This window comes from Corvus brachyrhynchos, unplaced genomic scaffold, assembly GCF_000691975.1.
Source record: "Corvus brachyrhynchos isolate BGI_N302 unplaced genomic scaffold, ASM69197v1 scaffold101, whole genome shotgun sequence".
NCBI classification, from domain to species: domain Eukaryota; kingdom Metazoa; phylum Chordata; class Aves; order Passeriformes; family Corvidae; genus Corvus; species Corvus brachyrhynchos.
In genome coordinates this window covers 6,973,184-6,988,836 of record NW_008237239.1, presented here as the reverse complement: position 1 = coordinate 6,988,836, position 15,653 = coordinate 6,973,184, and the positions used below count along the sequence as shown (strand labels likewise).

General features: G+C 37.4%; 1 protein-coding gene across 1 annotated transcript in view; it reads right to left on the bottom strand.

Moving 5' to 3' along the window:
* Positions 1-15,180, bottom strand: part of OLFM3 (olfactomedin 3) — a 23,359-nt gene extending 8,179 nt beyond the window's left edge. The window contains 5 exon segments of the mRNA XM_008630232.2: positions 4,036-4,255; positions 7,378-7,403; positions 7,406-7,496; positions 9,925-10,071; positions 14,999-15,180. Coding sequence (XP_008628454.1) covers positions 4,036-4,255; positions 7,378-7,403; positions 7,406-7,496; positions 9,925-10,071; positions 14,999-15,127 — 613 coding nt within the window. The 5' untranslated portion in view covers positions 15,128-15,180.
* Between the last annotated feature and the right edge of the window lie 473 nt (positions 15,181-15,653).

Here is a 15,653-nt window from a genome sequence, read left to right as displayed (position 1 = left end):
TCTTTCCCTTGGCTTTGGAAGAAGTAGCTGCCTACATTAGAAAATCCCAACCATTATTGATTGTAATAGTTGGAAAATCTCAATCATGGAGTCTTTTTACATCCTAAACTGAGCTGTACAAGAAGCATCATACCATGCACAATCCAGGTGTTTCTGGCTTGGTTCATCTCCTTTAACAATTCTGTACAGTGGACTCCTGTAAGTCTATTCATGATTTCTAGTATTTATTTATGTTAAGGAAAAAGTTGAGCGTGAAGTGACTATTAAAACAGAGAACAGATGTACTTTTGTACAGCCTGTGGGCTGTGAAAGTATATGGGGCAGAATGCATCTGGAGAGCTCCAAAGTGAGCAAATACCAGGAGGAGGCTGTGATAGCCCAACTGCACAGGAGCTGTTTTGGAGATAGCTAGAAATGGGTAGATAGTCCCAGTCTCTGTGATAGGAATGAATATTGGAAGCTGCTATATAGAGCAAGTGAGTGTATAATTTGTAGAAGGACTGGTGAAGGAAATAAAATCCCAACATTCTCTTGAAGTGTTCATAAGCATCATTATCGCAGGTTTTTTTGTGGGTAATAAATAGGGGAAAATGAAGTGAGGTTTTTTTGGCACTTGCACAAATGACTTCCAAGTGTTCTACTGCTTGCACTTTTCTGCTTATGGTCAAATTTGTCATAACATACCAGCATGAGGGAATGAAGAACTAGTTCTAAATAAATATATATCTGTTTTCCTGCATAATATCAATCCAGGAAGCACTTTAGTATAGTTATTAGAGTCTGCTGAGAGGAAGCCCCTGGATTTTTCTGCATGGATGCCATGACTTGGTGTGTAATCTTTGGAAAAGTCATTTATACTTCTGGGCTGGTTGTTTCATCATCTACAAAATGGGGTAAGAATCTATTTTTTTATTGCCCAGGTTTATACTAAATGATATTTGTAAAGTTCCTCAAATCCCAAAGGGAAGGATGCTTTGGAAGTACAAGTACCACTGCAATCAGTAGTCTCATGCCTGCACTAATAGCTCCTCTGCCACTGATGTAACAGCACTTCTTTGGATACATAGAATACTCTACTTTTGAACTGCTAACAAAAAAATGTCACTGTAAAATATTGTTTAGAGCCTACATTATAATCAAATGTAGCTAGACATGAATCCAATATATATCTACTCTAATTATATGTCAGGGTATTGGCTTCTATGAATGCTACCCATGTAAGTTTTTTTCCAATTTCATAAACAGGCCGTGACAAGAATAGGAGGGTTCCAAGCACCGTGTGCAACCTGCAATTTCTTATAAGTACACATGACTTACAGGATTGTCAGCAAAGGACCCATACATGCATAAGTACATGTGAATTTGGGGTGTGTGTAATCACATGCACTCTATTCCTACGTGTTTACCTGCATGCACCCTTTAAAAGTTATGTCAACTAATTTCTCAGCAGTTTCATCTTCAATTTTCTCTTATTCCAAAGAGAAGTAAAATTCAGTCATCACAACTGTTGTGGTAATCATTAAACCTCAGTGAAATTAACTGCTTAGTGTATGTTAATGAGTGTTGAAAGTGTTGCCAGTGCAGATGGAAGAACCCTTTTAAGTGGCCAGGACAATATAAATAATGCATTATACTGCTGAAAAACACCTGTGAGGGAGAAGAGTGGAGAACAGCTATTGCACACGCTGATTAGAAAATTGTATTGTGAAATGTAGCAAAATCTGCAAAGCTTCAAGCCAGATCCTGTGGCACACTGGGGCCATTGGCTTCTGGCTCTCAGGCTGGCATGGACAGGCACAGCTGGGTCATCTCCAGCGTGGCCAATGTGGCTGCAAAGAAGGCGTTGGCATGAAAGCTGCTTTCCCCTTATGCTTTCTGATCTGAGCACACAGTCCCAGCTTTCAGCAGTTACAGGAAGCCGAACTGAGGCTGTTTGTACTTTAAAAGGTGCACAGGGATAGGCCAGAAAAACAGCCAGTCCGTTAGTAGGGGACCATAAAAGTAATTTAAGCATCTAAGTCCAGGGAATAACGCCAATAAGGATGAATGAATCTGTGTTACATCTTGAGAAGGTCCACTCCCTTTTGATAGTGGATATGCTTAATAATTTATTTTATACAAAACTTTCCTCCCTACTGCCTAATATATGTAATTTCAATGTTTTTTTCATTAGGTACATCAAGAAATTAGAATTTACTGCAGGAATTCAGGATAGATAGGATATCAATACACCTAATTCTGGCGTATAAAATATATCTCACACTGTCATTGCTTCACTAATCAGTACAAACTGTAAAAAAAAAAAAAACCAAAACCTGTAAAAGCATTGAAAAACAATACTTGTTAAACTGATGATTTTTGATATCTAATAACTTACTGGAACACTCGCTATCAGAAAATACTGTTTATTCATAGGAATTTTCTTATTTGCTGCAGTATTGCAACACAGCCATTTTCTCCTGACTGCCTTCTGTCAATGCGGTAATGCGCTATTATGTGTGTGTACTGAGGGGAAAATAGGATCATAAGAAATTTCTGTTTGAAGAAGTCTTTCATGTATTTTAGCACATCCTCACTGTGCTATTTCCAGTATAAAATAAAGAAATGGAAATAAATAATTTAAGAGGTTAACTTAACCTAGATTTTTCTCATTCTATTGCATCACAAAAATAAGGAGGCTCTGCTTATCCAGTTAAAAAGATATTTAATGTCCTGGGCAGCATTTGATAACTGAGACACCAATCACAGGCCTAAACCTTGGAATTTCAAGTTTATTCATGTTCAATGCTAAACTGCAAAGTGTTCATTTTTCATAAAGGGGCTGGATTGTTTGCTGTAGTAATCCAGGTTGCAATAGTGATCCATTCAGGAATCTCCGAATGCATGGATAGACTGGGGAAAGGAGAGACTGCATGTTGAGAGTCTTTCTGAAGAATGGCTAAAAAGCAAAGGTCATGATGACACTGTAGGATTGATAAAGATGCAGACTTGGCAAGGATACTAAATCCTTGTGCAAGGAGTTGTATAAACAACAGGATGTGAGTCCAGATAAGTAAGCTGAAAGAAACCATATGGAAGAGAAAAGATAAGACCACAGTGATCTCATGGAATAGCTCCCACCAATAAGGAGCTCAGCTTTTGCAATATGTATGAGCTAATTAGTAGTACTATAAGTATGTGTAGATTATTACAATAAACGAGACTTGCTGACCACAATGCCGTGAGGCTTGTCTCCCGCGACTCCACCCAACAACTGCACTGTGTTTGTAAAGCAGGTTACCTATCAATGGAGGTTGTGCCTGACACTTGATATTGATCCTTCAGGCCCTTAGTTTTGGTAGCTGATACTGAGCTAGTGCTGATTTTCAGAGATGCTCAACGTTTGACTTTTTCCAACTAGTGCCAGCATGGGAGCAGCTGAGATGGAGGCAGCCTGACGTAAACCTGGTGCAGCAATAGCAATGCATCGTTGCTGTGCATCCTGCAGAAATCACACTTTGCTCCCTTAAATTAGATGTGAGGCTTAGATTGCAATGCAAATTGGAGAATGGGATATCTCTCCTAACACTAATACAGGCTAAAGACATTGTAGTCAGTGGCCTCTCAGGTGTTATAGCAAGATGACAGGGTTATGATGTGGACATCTCAAAACTGATTAAAGTCTACTTTTCACTATTTTTCTTTTCACACTGACAGCCCAAAGATGACTCTAGTAGCAGTGTGTGTCTGAGCTTTTTTTGAAAGAATATTTGTAACTCCCCAACTGGTTTAAACCTCAGATTTTGAATTTTCCATCTGTTATATTTTTTCATCTTAATTCCTTCTGTATACAGTAGGGCAGAACATTATGTCATGTACTTAGGATGATATGACTGACCTTAGGTTGAGTTACTCTTGTTTTTTATTAGGGTAACACAGATCAGAATATGATGCAGTCTTTCATCAAAGAAACAAACAAACTTTAATCTTTCTAAAGAGAGACAACTAAAAATGCATAGCAAAGGGACAAAATTTGCCATGAACTTGTTAACTTACTGAGCTTTTTCATGCAGTCACGAAGCCTGGTTTCTAAATTGATTACACGCTGGTGTAGTTCCTCATAGTCATAAGCACCAATTTCTTCCTGAATCCCAGTCAGCACAGTAGACAGATTCCTAATTTCCTCCTTGAACTGTGTGATCAACTTGGCATCAGTTTTGTATTGTTCCAGAACTGGGATCAGCGGCAGGAGCTCATCCATCTTTTCTTTCAACTCCTGTTGAAGGCAATCATATGTGCATTAGAGCAGCTTAAAGGAGTTCAATCCCCTAATTTCCTTTAATATTTATGCCTGATTATTAAAAAAACTTGAAAATGATTATTTATGTTACAGATCTATTATTAGGCTACTGTGAAAAGTCTTAGGCACCTCAGACTCTCAGACTTAATGGTAGTAAGCAGTAGACTAAATGCATGACAGAATAGTTTTTCTATTGAAAATAAAGAGTCACCTTCAGATGATCTGAACCAAACCCACTGACTTTCCATCTAGAGGATATAAACCACCCCTAAGTGTGTCTTTCATCAGAAGATGAATGCACAGTAGTGTTCAAGATCATACCTGGTTTACAGAGCTGTCATACATAGTTGGTGGGCTGTTAATTTCTATTTCATTCCCTAGAAGTACTAAATTCTTTTTTTCCTCAATGTCTGTTGAACGGTGTTTATTCCTGTTCCAACCACAATGATATTTAACTTTTTTTTTCTGAAGTAAAAAGTCCATGGTTCTTAATTGTGATTTGTGCTTGTCAACTGGGTACATCACTAAATGCTTTTGAACTTGCTCAGTTGACATCTCTTCTGGAATATCACAAATGTATTTTTTTGCCATGTGCAGTTGTTGTTGCATTGCCAATCCTATTCTTAAACACTGACTGAAGAAAATAAAGCTCCACCTTGAAATCTCAGATTGCCCTTTTCTCAGATTTTTCCTGAGACTCATACTTTGAGAATTTGTCTTAATTTTTAGCATATATTGGTTACCCATCTTTCATTTCTTAATTATTCTTTTAAATGCACTAATAATAGGGGCTTTATTAAATTTAAGCCAATTTGAAGTTGTTTTTTGTTATTGTTTTGTAGAAAACCTCAAAGAATCCTTGCAGTCAAAAGACTTTGCTTTACTGAAACGTAGCCAATATGTCAGTATATATGGATTTGAGAGTATTAGTTCTCTTGATTCTGTTCTCAGGGGGTCTTCCAATTCCATTATGGTAGCAGAGTTACCAAAATGGACACAAAGAAGTGAAGTCCTTTTGTTTACAGTTAAAGCTATTTTTATTTGGCTGTTTTTATTAAAATCTTAACTTAAACCTACTTTATGCCTGTTAAAATGAATAGTAATTTTTTCCTTGATGACAAGGGAAGTAGGCTTTGTGACAGAGAGAGAATAGCTCCAGAAACCATAGTTTTTGTTACTTCATTTTGAAATGGTGAACTTAGGCTTCAGTTCCGTGGGGTGGTGAATGGCCAAAAACCACAGATAAGCTGTAATGGGAAAAAACGCAAAGCTTGTAAAAACTCAGGAAGATAAAAAGTGTTTGAATTAGTGGAGGTAATGTATTGCTGGTAGGATTTATGCCAGATGATGTACCATTTGAGCAAACTTGCTGTAACTTTTTATGGCAATCAGGTACTTCCTGCTTGGCATAAAGCATGGACTAACTGTATGCTCAAGTGTGATCTGGACCAACTCCTTGGTTCTGATCAGCATGAAAACACAGATTTAGAATATCTCGCTTCAGTAAATCATATAAAGTTGATTTTGGTATTTTCATGATTTAAAAAAAAAAATTTTTTTCTTCAGCTGACACTCCAGAGTTTGTTGCTATGATGAGTGGTACGAAAACTAATTTGTATTGCAACACAGATAGGTGGTAGATGTGTTCTGGCACTTTAAGCCAGTTGATATGAAGGGTAATGTTATATCCAACATGAATTTTTCTGTCTCAGGAAAGATAAAGCACTGGAATTTTGGTAGACTATATTTCAGAAGAGCATATTGTATTATGTTGACCTTTTAAATTATTTTATAGTTTGATTGGCTGGAACTCTGTTTTATACTCCTGGCAAACTGTCGGACTGAAAGTAAATGACTGGCCAATAGAAATATTGGATATTTAAAAGGTTAGAGTACTGGAGTATTGTGCTATCTCTGACATTGTGTGTCAGACATTCACATTTTGATATTTTGCTTCCAAGGAAAACTAAAATGAGAATACCAAATATATAATGGCATTATGCAAATGTGTTGTTATTGTAGCAATATGGGATAAAAGGAAAAAAAGGTGGAGATGTTTCTTATTAACCAAAAAACCTGGAAGTATGTGCTCAAACAGCTGTAAACTAGGAACAATGACTTAATTTATAAAGCTTGGTAGTCAGATCATTAGTGTACTTACTTCCTGATATTATTAAGACCCACTGGATATTCAGTGTCACTGATAAAAAAACCCTAGACCTCTTGGCAATGTAATTATTTAGGTATCTAACTCTAGCACCAATTAGAAAATTTTCATTTTATGGGAATTTTCAGAAACACTTCAAAAAATATATACTTGCTTAACATAATGTAATCCTCAGAATGTATTTTCTAGAATCTGTTTTGTGTTCTCAAAGCCTTGAAAGATCAATTTATCAGATTTGATATTTAAAGAACTTAAATATGCTCCTGAAGTATTTTTTTCCTGAAGGATACTTCAGGTAGCTTTTTCAGAATACACAATGATATCTTGTAATATCTGCAACCCTTCTTCTTCACAAAAGGATTGGCTTGTGGTTTTTGTTGTCATTAAAATTCGGTGGAAGTCTTTTTTTAATCACGCAAATGTGACTGGGAGTGATTGCCCTCCTCCCCATCTCAAATTCAAAACAGCAGACCTTCAGACATGAAATTAGATCTTAATTGTACTGGATAAAAATTAAAATAAACTGATTTATTTCAGCCTTTCTTCCCTTCAACTGCAGTAAATGTCAGGCAACACTACAAGCACAGAACTCTACCTGTTTGCTATTAATTCCACTGGATCTCCCTCTTTATCATTGGAGCTTGAATGAATATAAATTTCTCAGTATGACATGCACACTGATACAGAAAAAACAGGAATCCTTTTATAAGTGACATTTCTCTAATGACTTAATAATTAATAGTTCCTCCCTATTACAATTAAATTGAACAGAGCAAGAGATTATCATCATAAAGGAATATTTATTATGCTTTTCTTTTTAATGGTGCTTAATAGTACAAGCACTTCAAGCTGAGACCTTAGCAGTCCATGCATTGCTACTTCGTACATTGTTTCCAGCAGGCTTGAGAGTCATTGTTAAAACTGAACCTACTTGAAAATGTTTTGTCATTCATGTCTCCCTTTCATCTGCGTTTCCATTTTTAAAACGTACTGGAAATCCCTCTGAGTCCGTAGGTTTAGAACTTCAATCGACTGGGACATATTCTGAACCTGTTAAAGAAGAACAGTCTCTAAAAGCACTTTTTGTTGCTTTACCTTTATTCCTGGTTAAATGTCAGGCCTTGAAATGCACTTCTGTGAATTAGTTGTGAGTCATTTCTACCACAGTACGATTCTACATTCCGTAACTGCGTGACAGTACAAATCCTGGGGAACAGGGCAAGACCTTCAAGCCATAAATTATTTGCACTACTTAGAGGTAAAGAGAGAGAGATCCTTTAAGCATCATTAACAATGGGCTCAGGAAAGGCTGTCAGGCAATGGCGTCAACTTTGAGACCTGTAGTAGATATGACTGTGGTTCAGAAGGTGCTAATACAATGTATATTTCCTTCCAGGCACTTTGGGAGGCACAGGACTGAAATTTGGAGATTTTGGTCAGCATGAAGAGCATGACTTCCATTGTTAGTAGGCATTTATATAATCATTCAATATAAGGCATTCATAAGACTACCCAGAGATAAGCTGGGGTGTGTCAATCACCACAGAGGTGTTTGCTCATAATTCTGTAAGTAAATGTAAAATGAAAAATTTTATCCAGTGGTCTCAGCGTTAGAAAACCACAATTTTATTTTTTTTTTTAATAGATGAAAAGTAGTGAATGTTTAGGTAACTTTTGTTACCCAAAAGAGCAAGTGATTTTGTAGCTATAGTGAGGACTTTTATTACAGTGAGGCAACAGTAACTGTCATCCAGAGTAAATTATACATACTTCTAAAAGTTTCTGTTATGAAAGCAATGCTTTTGCCAGCCATAAAAATGACACATTTTCCAAGTGCAGTTATTCTATTTCAGTAAGTGTTTTGTTTTCCCAAAATGTGAGAAAACTAGATTGCTGTAAATGTATTACGCACCTTATTGAAGTTTTGGCTCAAACAAAAAAAAAATTGTACCTTCCTAGGAAAAAACAAACCCAGCAGTACTCCTGTGGTTTGCAAGAATATGCAATGTTTGAATGGGTATTCATGTTTGGAACTAACTCATTATGATCTACTGAATGTGTGGATTCCGAAAGTACTCTTAAAAATAGTATACATTAGTTATTGCACAGTTGCCATTAGTAGTTCTGAGAAAGGATTTTTAATGAAAAAAGCAGACTTTTTTTTTTTTTCCCTTATCTAATTGTTGAAAGCAGGCAAATAAAGTCCTTCGGGTGCTGGAAGAACTTTGAGTGTTTCCATTTGGCAGAAAACACATTCATATAGAGGTTCTAATTAAAGGACTGCATGGACTCAGTGAAGTAGTAATACAACATTACATATCCGTGATTGCCACAGTTCTAATCGTAAGAAAATGGCTTTTAGAGGCTAATGATTGGGGTTCATTTCTGTGGCAGCTTAAAAACTATGCTGTGATCTTAACAAACCTCTCCAGCCCCCACCTCAAAAGAAAGTAATTTTTTTTTTTTTTTTTGCAGTAATATTTTAGTATTTGGGAAATATGCTGGAGCAAAGACTGAAGTCTTCCTTTCTTTAGTGAACAGACAGCATGAGGGGAGGCAGCTCCTTTTGTCTCTGCTGGTCCATCAATGTCCTCTCCCTGCATCTCATGTTATGGGTTCTATCACGACTTGACACTAAGTCCCTTCTGAAGTTCATGGAAGCACAGGGAGCAAAAATCTATGGGGATCTGGTTCTATATTAGCACTGGAATGATTTTTCTATAGCTAGAATAATACTAACAATTGTGTGCTAAAAATGTATTTTAAGGTCTACATTTTATGTTGATATTTGCTACTGTTCAAACACTCAGGCCTAAGGTTCTGTACCCCTGGCTGTGATACAGTAACTATAACCTTGGTTACTTATACAGGGAATGCAGAATGTTTGTGTTATAGTTGCAGCATTTTTTCTGTTGATGCAAAACAAGACTTCACTGGTTTCAGTATATGTGCAATAGTGGATAATACTGGAATTAAGAATTGGACTGTTGGGGAAAATTTGCACCACCGAAAATGAATAAATAAACTTGAGGAAAGAAACAATGAAAAAATTAGAACTGTTTATCCTCTGTACAGTTTGCTTTCAAGATGCTGTTGTGTCTCTCTCATTACTTTTTGATAAAAGAAATGACCTTCAGCAGTCTCGTATGATTGAAGCAGAAGTTGTAGTTTAAATCACAAAGCATTTGAGGTGGGATTTGTAACGGGTTTTACACAGAAAAATCTGTCTTGTGTGTAAGGAAGAATTTGGGAGGAGCGAATAAGAGAGAAGATGCAACTTGGGTTGGGAAAGGTGTGATATAAGGAAAACAGACAAATAATCATCAGAGATGAGAACACAGGTAGGGGATATACCCTGAACAACAATTTTTATCAGGTACCTCATCAGTAGTTCATTACGTATTAACTTAGAGGGAAAGCAGTAGATATCCATAGTAAGTTTAATGATCAAGAGGAGGAATTTTTTGGGAAGACTTACCTTCTCTAGTAGTTGTCTCAGTTGCCTGCTTTTGGCATCTCTTGAGCATAGGTTTTGTTCAGGTGCAACAACAGTGCAAATGCAGCGGCCATCGGGATCCTGGGCTGAACTATAAACTTGCCACCCTTCCTTGGGGCTAATCTGAGTCTGTAACAACAAAATCATAACAATGAAAGGAACTGATTTTTTATTGTTTGAAAAAAACACTACAGCAGAATATTTTTATTTTTGCAGTACATGTTTGCAATGAGGTTCCTACTAGTCAGCAATTATTAATCTGAACTAATTAGTTTGGTAGTTTCCCAGTTTTGCCACATCTCACACCTTTGCAATGGTTCTCTAGAAGAGTTTAGCACACGGTTTCCAGGGTGGAGCAGTATTCTGCTTGTGATTCAGCACAAACCAGGTGATTTAATTCTTTGCAAAGGGACATTACAGTTTTTCATCAGCAGAGAACAAACATGTCCTTTCAGCCTGAATGACTTTTACTTTAGACTAATGGAAACAACAAAGACAGGAAAGAGCAAATACATGAGCCCAGGGAGAGCACAGTGTGTGACTCACGGGTAGGAACTGGCTCAGCAGCAGTTTGGACGTGGGGGAGGAAAAGGTTTGCTCTTGAAGCTGCAGCTCACAGGAACTGTTCTCCAGGGGCTTCCACTACACTTAGCCAAGGGAACAGGGGCTTGCTCAGGGCAGGATGGAAAAGTGTCTGGTTAGGCCAGGGGAATGGGGCTCATGGCAAGCAAGGCACAGGGTGATAAAGACACTGCATGTCTTTCACTGGGACAGCAGAAATCTGGAAATTCCTAACCTGTTCTTTTGTACAGCAACCACGACCAAGAAAGAAAGGCAAAAAAAAAAACCAACACATTTGCTTGCAGAGCAGGGTAACACTGAACTGCATTTAATGTTTGTGTGGGACTTGGTATCTCTTTAATGGGATGTACAGAAACAGCGTAGGAATGAGAGAAAACAACATAGTGAGAAGACTGAAAGGACTCAGGTGATGGAACTTAATAGATACAAGCAGCAGTTTTTAAACTTTCTTTTAAAATTGTAATTTAAAGTTAATATTGTACTTTACTCTTTGCTAATATTGTACTGAGTGATGAATTTCATAGTACAGATGCTAACGGATATCATTGAAGTAATTTTGGTCTGGACACAGTTGGAATCAGTTGCTACTTATATTATAAAATTGTATTCAGTGCCAGCAGAGAAAGTGATTCTTTAAACTGGGCAGATTTGATATTGATGCTTTCCTGGCAGCTTAGTGCAGAATGAGTTGCAGAGTTCCTCATTTCTTCAGAGCTGCCAGTATCTCTGTGGATTGAGGTAAGAAAAAGAGCACAGTCTTTTCACAACAGTGACTCCCCTGAAGAAGTCATGGAAGATGGCAGTGACCTTCTACTGCAGAGTTAATAGGAAAATCAAAATCATGTTGTAACCATGTTTTGCAAGGAAAAACAAAGTGCTATAATGTAGATGACTTGAAGGGCTGAGAGAGCTTGGCCTGTTGAGCTTTGAGAAGAGATGACTGAGAGGGGACCTCATCAGTGGCTGTCAGTGTCTGCAGGGAGGTGTCAGAGGATGGACCAGCCCCTGCTGGGTGGTGCTGAGCAATAGGACAAGAGGCAATGGGCAGAAATTCATGCACAGGGAGCTCCACCTCAATATGAGGATGAACTTCTTTACTGTGTGAGTGACTGCACTGGAACAGATTGACCAGAGAGGGTGTGGAGTATCCCTCACTGGGGAGATATTCCAGAAACATCTGGACACAATCCTGTGCCATGTGCTCTAGGATCACTTTGAGCAGGGAGGTTGGACCAGAGGACCCACTGTGGTCCTTTCCAACCTTGCCCATTTTCTCTCTCTCGACTGTAGAAAGATGATCTTGCCTTAGGTTTTGCTAGGAAGACATATCCAGAGTTCAGTGCTAAATTACATTGGTTCTATGGCATTATCTGCACCTTAATTTTTAGAGCAAAAGGAATTTAGCTTGAGACATGGAGAACAATAAAAACTAAACAAAATTACATCTGCAGAGACAATTTAAATTAGTTTTGAGAAGCTACTAAAATTGCAAGCTTGAACAAGTGCAGCCTTTCAAGGCTGTAACCCTTGAAAAGTGTAAGCTCCATTTACCCCATTAGTTTCTATGTTTGTCAGTAGAACTTATGGCCAAACAGTGTGGTCATGCAACAACCTTGAAAAGTGTAAGCTCCATTTACCCCATTAGCTTCTATGTTTGTCAGTAGAACTTACGGCCAAACAGTGTGGTCATGCAACAGCAAGGAAACAAATGTTTTTGTGGAAGTTCAGGAACATGTTCAGGAACCTAGAGCTTCTGATTATAATTCCTTTAGGAATTAATATAAGTTTATGAAAAATTATTATATTTGAGCCTTATGGCTGCTACATTTAGACTGGGTTCAACTAAGTTTTCTGCACTGGACAATGTATGAGACTCCAGGATCATGCAGTCTATAGTAAAGCTGTATAATCCTGGCTGTTATCAAAGGTACTTATTTATGCCAGAGAAATTGTAAGTGTCTGTCTAGGCTTTATCTAAGGAAATAAAAAACACTTTAGTGATTAAATTAGCAGGTACTCTCTTATGGTGTCTAAAATACATCTGATTAAAAAAGGTAACTTCTATTTGGGAAAATATTTCTCACAGTGAGAGACTGGTTAACCAAGAGCATGGTTATTGACTGCCCATGAATTAATAAGCACCCACATAGTACCAAAATTTTTAGGCTTCCTTCATTAATTAGGATGGGTAATGTAAGTGATGGCAGAGAAAAACATGCATGTGTGCAAAGGTGCACCTTGCTTCATTTTTCTGTTATTGTTTTAGTTTGACATTTAATCCCTACCTCAAGTAGAAACTGCTGTGCAGAGAAAGAGCTAGAAGGCATCAAAACCTTACAGAAGCTACTGCATCAACTCTTCAAATGCAGGCTTACTGCTGACAGGTAATAAAGTAAACAAGCAAGAAAAGAAATAACAAGTGGAAAACAACAATAATAAGTTATGCTAGTTCTTGAAAATCTTGGGAAAACAGAGGAGTCCCCATAAAGCCCAATATTAACCACTGCCATGGCAGGCTGCTGTATTACAGACTTATTTCACTTGTAAAAGATTTATTTTTTCACTTGCACTTTTATATATTCTGATAAAACTGTTACAGCTACCTCTGTTGTTACTATAGTGACAGGTCAAATGACAGTACCTTACTTAGGAGTTTGCTTCAACATAAACAGTATTTTCTGGTTTGTCTTGCAATTTCAACACTGGTACTGAAACAGAGCTCAAAAGAGGAGGCCCTTTACCTGACCCCACATCCTTGTACAATTCTTCCAGCTGCAGGCAGGAAATTGGGAGGTTTTGTTCTTTTTTTACCTCGTACAATATACACAATTTATGAGCTGTGTATGTGCTAGGAGAGAAATTCTGGAGAAGTGCTCATGCTGCAGAGTTCACTGGAGAAGCTGCCAGTCGGGAACTCTGATGGCAGCTAAAAATCACTCAGTGATGACCTCGGTATTACTGAGCACTTGCAGCATAAACTCTTTCATAAAGTAATTCATGTTTTTTTTTATTTGGCAGATGTTGCCAAACTCAGATAATCAAGTTTTTATTATCATTTTCCCAGCTCTACTGGCACTCCTGTTACCCTTATCAAAACAAAAAATATGCATATAGCTCAACTCAAGTAGTGAAAAGAACGTTCTTGAAATAATACTTAGAAGGCATTTCTATCAGCAGTGCCCTGTTGTAGCCAAGGGGAGCATGACAGTTTTGTATTACTTGGAATGTGAACATATCAGTGTAAACACATATGCGTGTGTGTATATAAATCTCTCTATATATTATAATAACTAGTGTGCATCTTGTAGTTACTCAGTTGCAACTTTAAACTTGGATGTAAATACAATAGGGAACTTCTATGTATAATATATAGCCACAAGAACTAGAAACATATACTGTAACTCAGTGAGATGAAGTTACATTTAAGGAAAATAAAATAGAGCTTTTCTTGGTATTCTCATCTTGCTGCTCTAAAAGACAACAGAATTTTTCTTACAACATAGTTAATTTTAAAGTAGTAATATTTACAGACTAAATATGGTGATTTTCTGCAGTAGTATTTTTCCTGCATGCATATATTCAATTATTACATGTTGGTTAGTAAATAAATAATTTTTAGTTACAAAAATTCTGAGTTCTGAGAATTGTGAACTACTATACAAATAGTTAAATTAATATTTTACATAACCTCCTATTATGTAAACATCTGATTGCAGTTACACAAAAAGATACATAGACAAGAGTGTTTTACTAAGCATTTAGGAAAACGATGTTCTAATTTAATTTATGAATACCAGGGCAGTGTTCCCTCTCATCCAAATAAACTGTTACTTGACTTTTTAGGCTTTTCATGAGTTCATATTCACAGCTTTCCTGCAGGTTTTCACTAACTGAGGCTGCTGTATATGAGCGTCAATGATACAAAGTGATATTTGTGTCATTTGTATTATTCCCATTATCAGCCTTTCTAAAATTCTGGTACCCAACCTCCTAGCAGCAATTTTATTTTGTTTCTAACAGCTATTTATTTGTTTAACTGTACTCCAATAAAGAAAAATAGGAAGGAATCAGACCCTTTGCATGTTGTAGTGAATAGTTACTATGTAACATTATCCAGTTTTCAAAAAGAAACCTACTGCCAGATATAATTTTTCTATGCAATGCATTTTTCTGGAGCAGTCTAGACAAACGAAAAGCCACTGCTGTACTCTTTTTAGCATTCCATATTCAAGATGAAGGTATTTGTTCTTAAATATTTAAGGACACTATTTTGAAATCTTCCCTTTCATAGTAAGACCACAACCTGCTCACCAGTGTGGTTTTATGATGCCCAAAAAGAAGCATGCATTAAGACATGATAGGAAGATTAGTAGCTTAAAAAGAGATTTATAAAGAGGCAAGAAACTAAAGCTTTTGCTGGCACTTAAACACTAATTCAGCATTAAATGGCTTGCAACATGTAACAGCTACTTACTAGAGTATCTGAAGTGGTTATTCTGGTGGTATTTAGTCCTACCAGAGAAGGGAGAGTTTGGGACATCCAGTTAGAGATCATTGCCATGGTACTAAGAACAGCACCAAGCTTCAGCAGCGGAGGACTCATTGCTGTGGAGCTAATGAGTTTTCATAGTGAGTGATTATCATCCCAGTGTAGGCTGGCAGTGAGAGGCGTGACTGCAGCACACAACATCCACAGCATGAAAGGAGATCAAGGTACCCAGATTTAATCATCCATTAAAAACATCCATATCCTCATTTGCCCTCTGTCTTTCTGCTCTTACTAGCAAATACTTATGACTGTCTTATGCTGACCACTAAATAAACAATCCTTTCTATGCTAATAGTCATTGCAGTTTCCAGTGGGAGATGGTGTGGGTGAATTATCTCTTTATAGGTGCTAGACAGTCAATTAGCCCTTAATTAGTTCCGTCCTAGCAGAGCAGCGTGCTCCTGTCTAAAATGCAAAAGCCTGAGCACAAATAACGCCCCACTCCTCATCAGTGCTTTGGCAGAAATATGCTCAGGTCTTTTTGTAAATGTGGTACTGCACCTGTCCATGGGAAGGGGCAGAACTGTCAGCCTGCTCATCAAAGCATCTTTCTGGACCTGCCTTGATTTGCTGCTCTCAT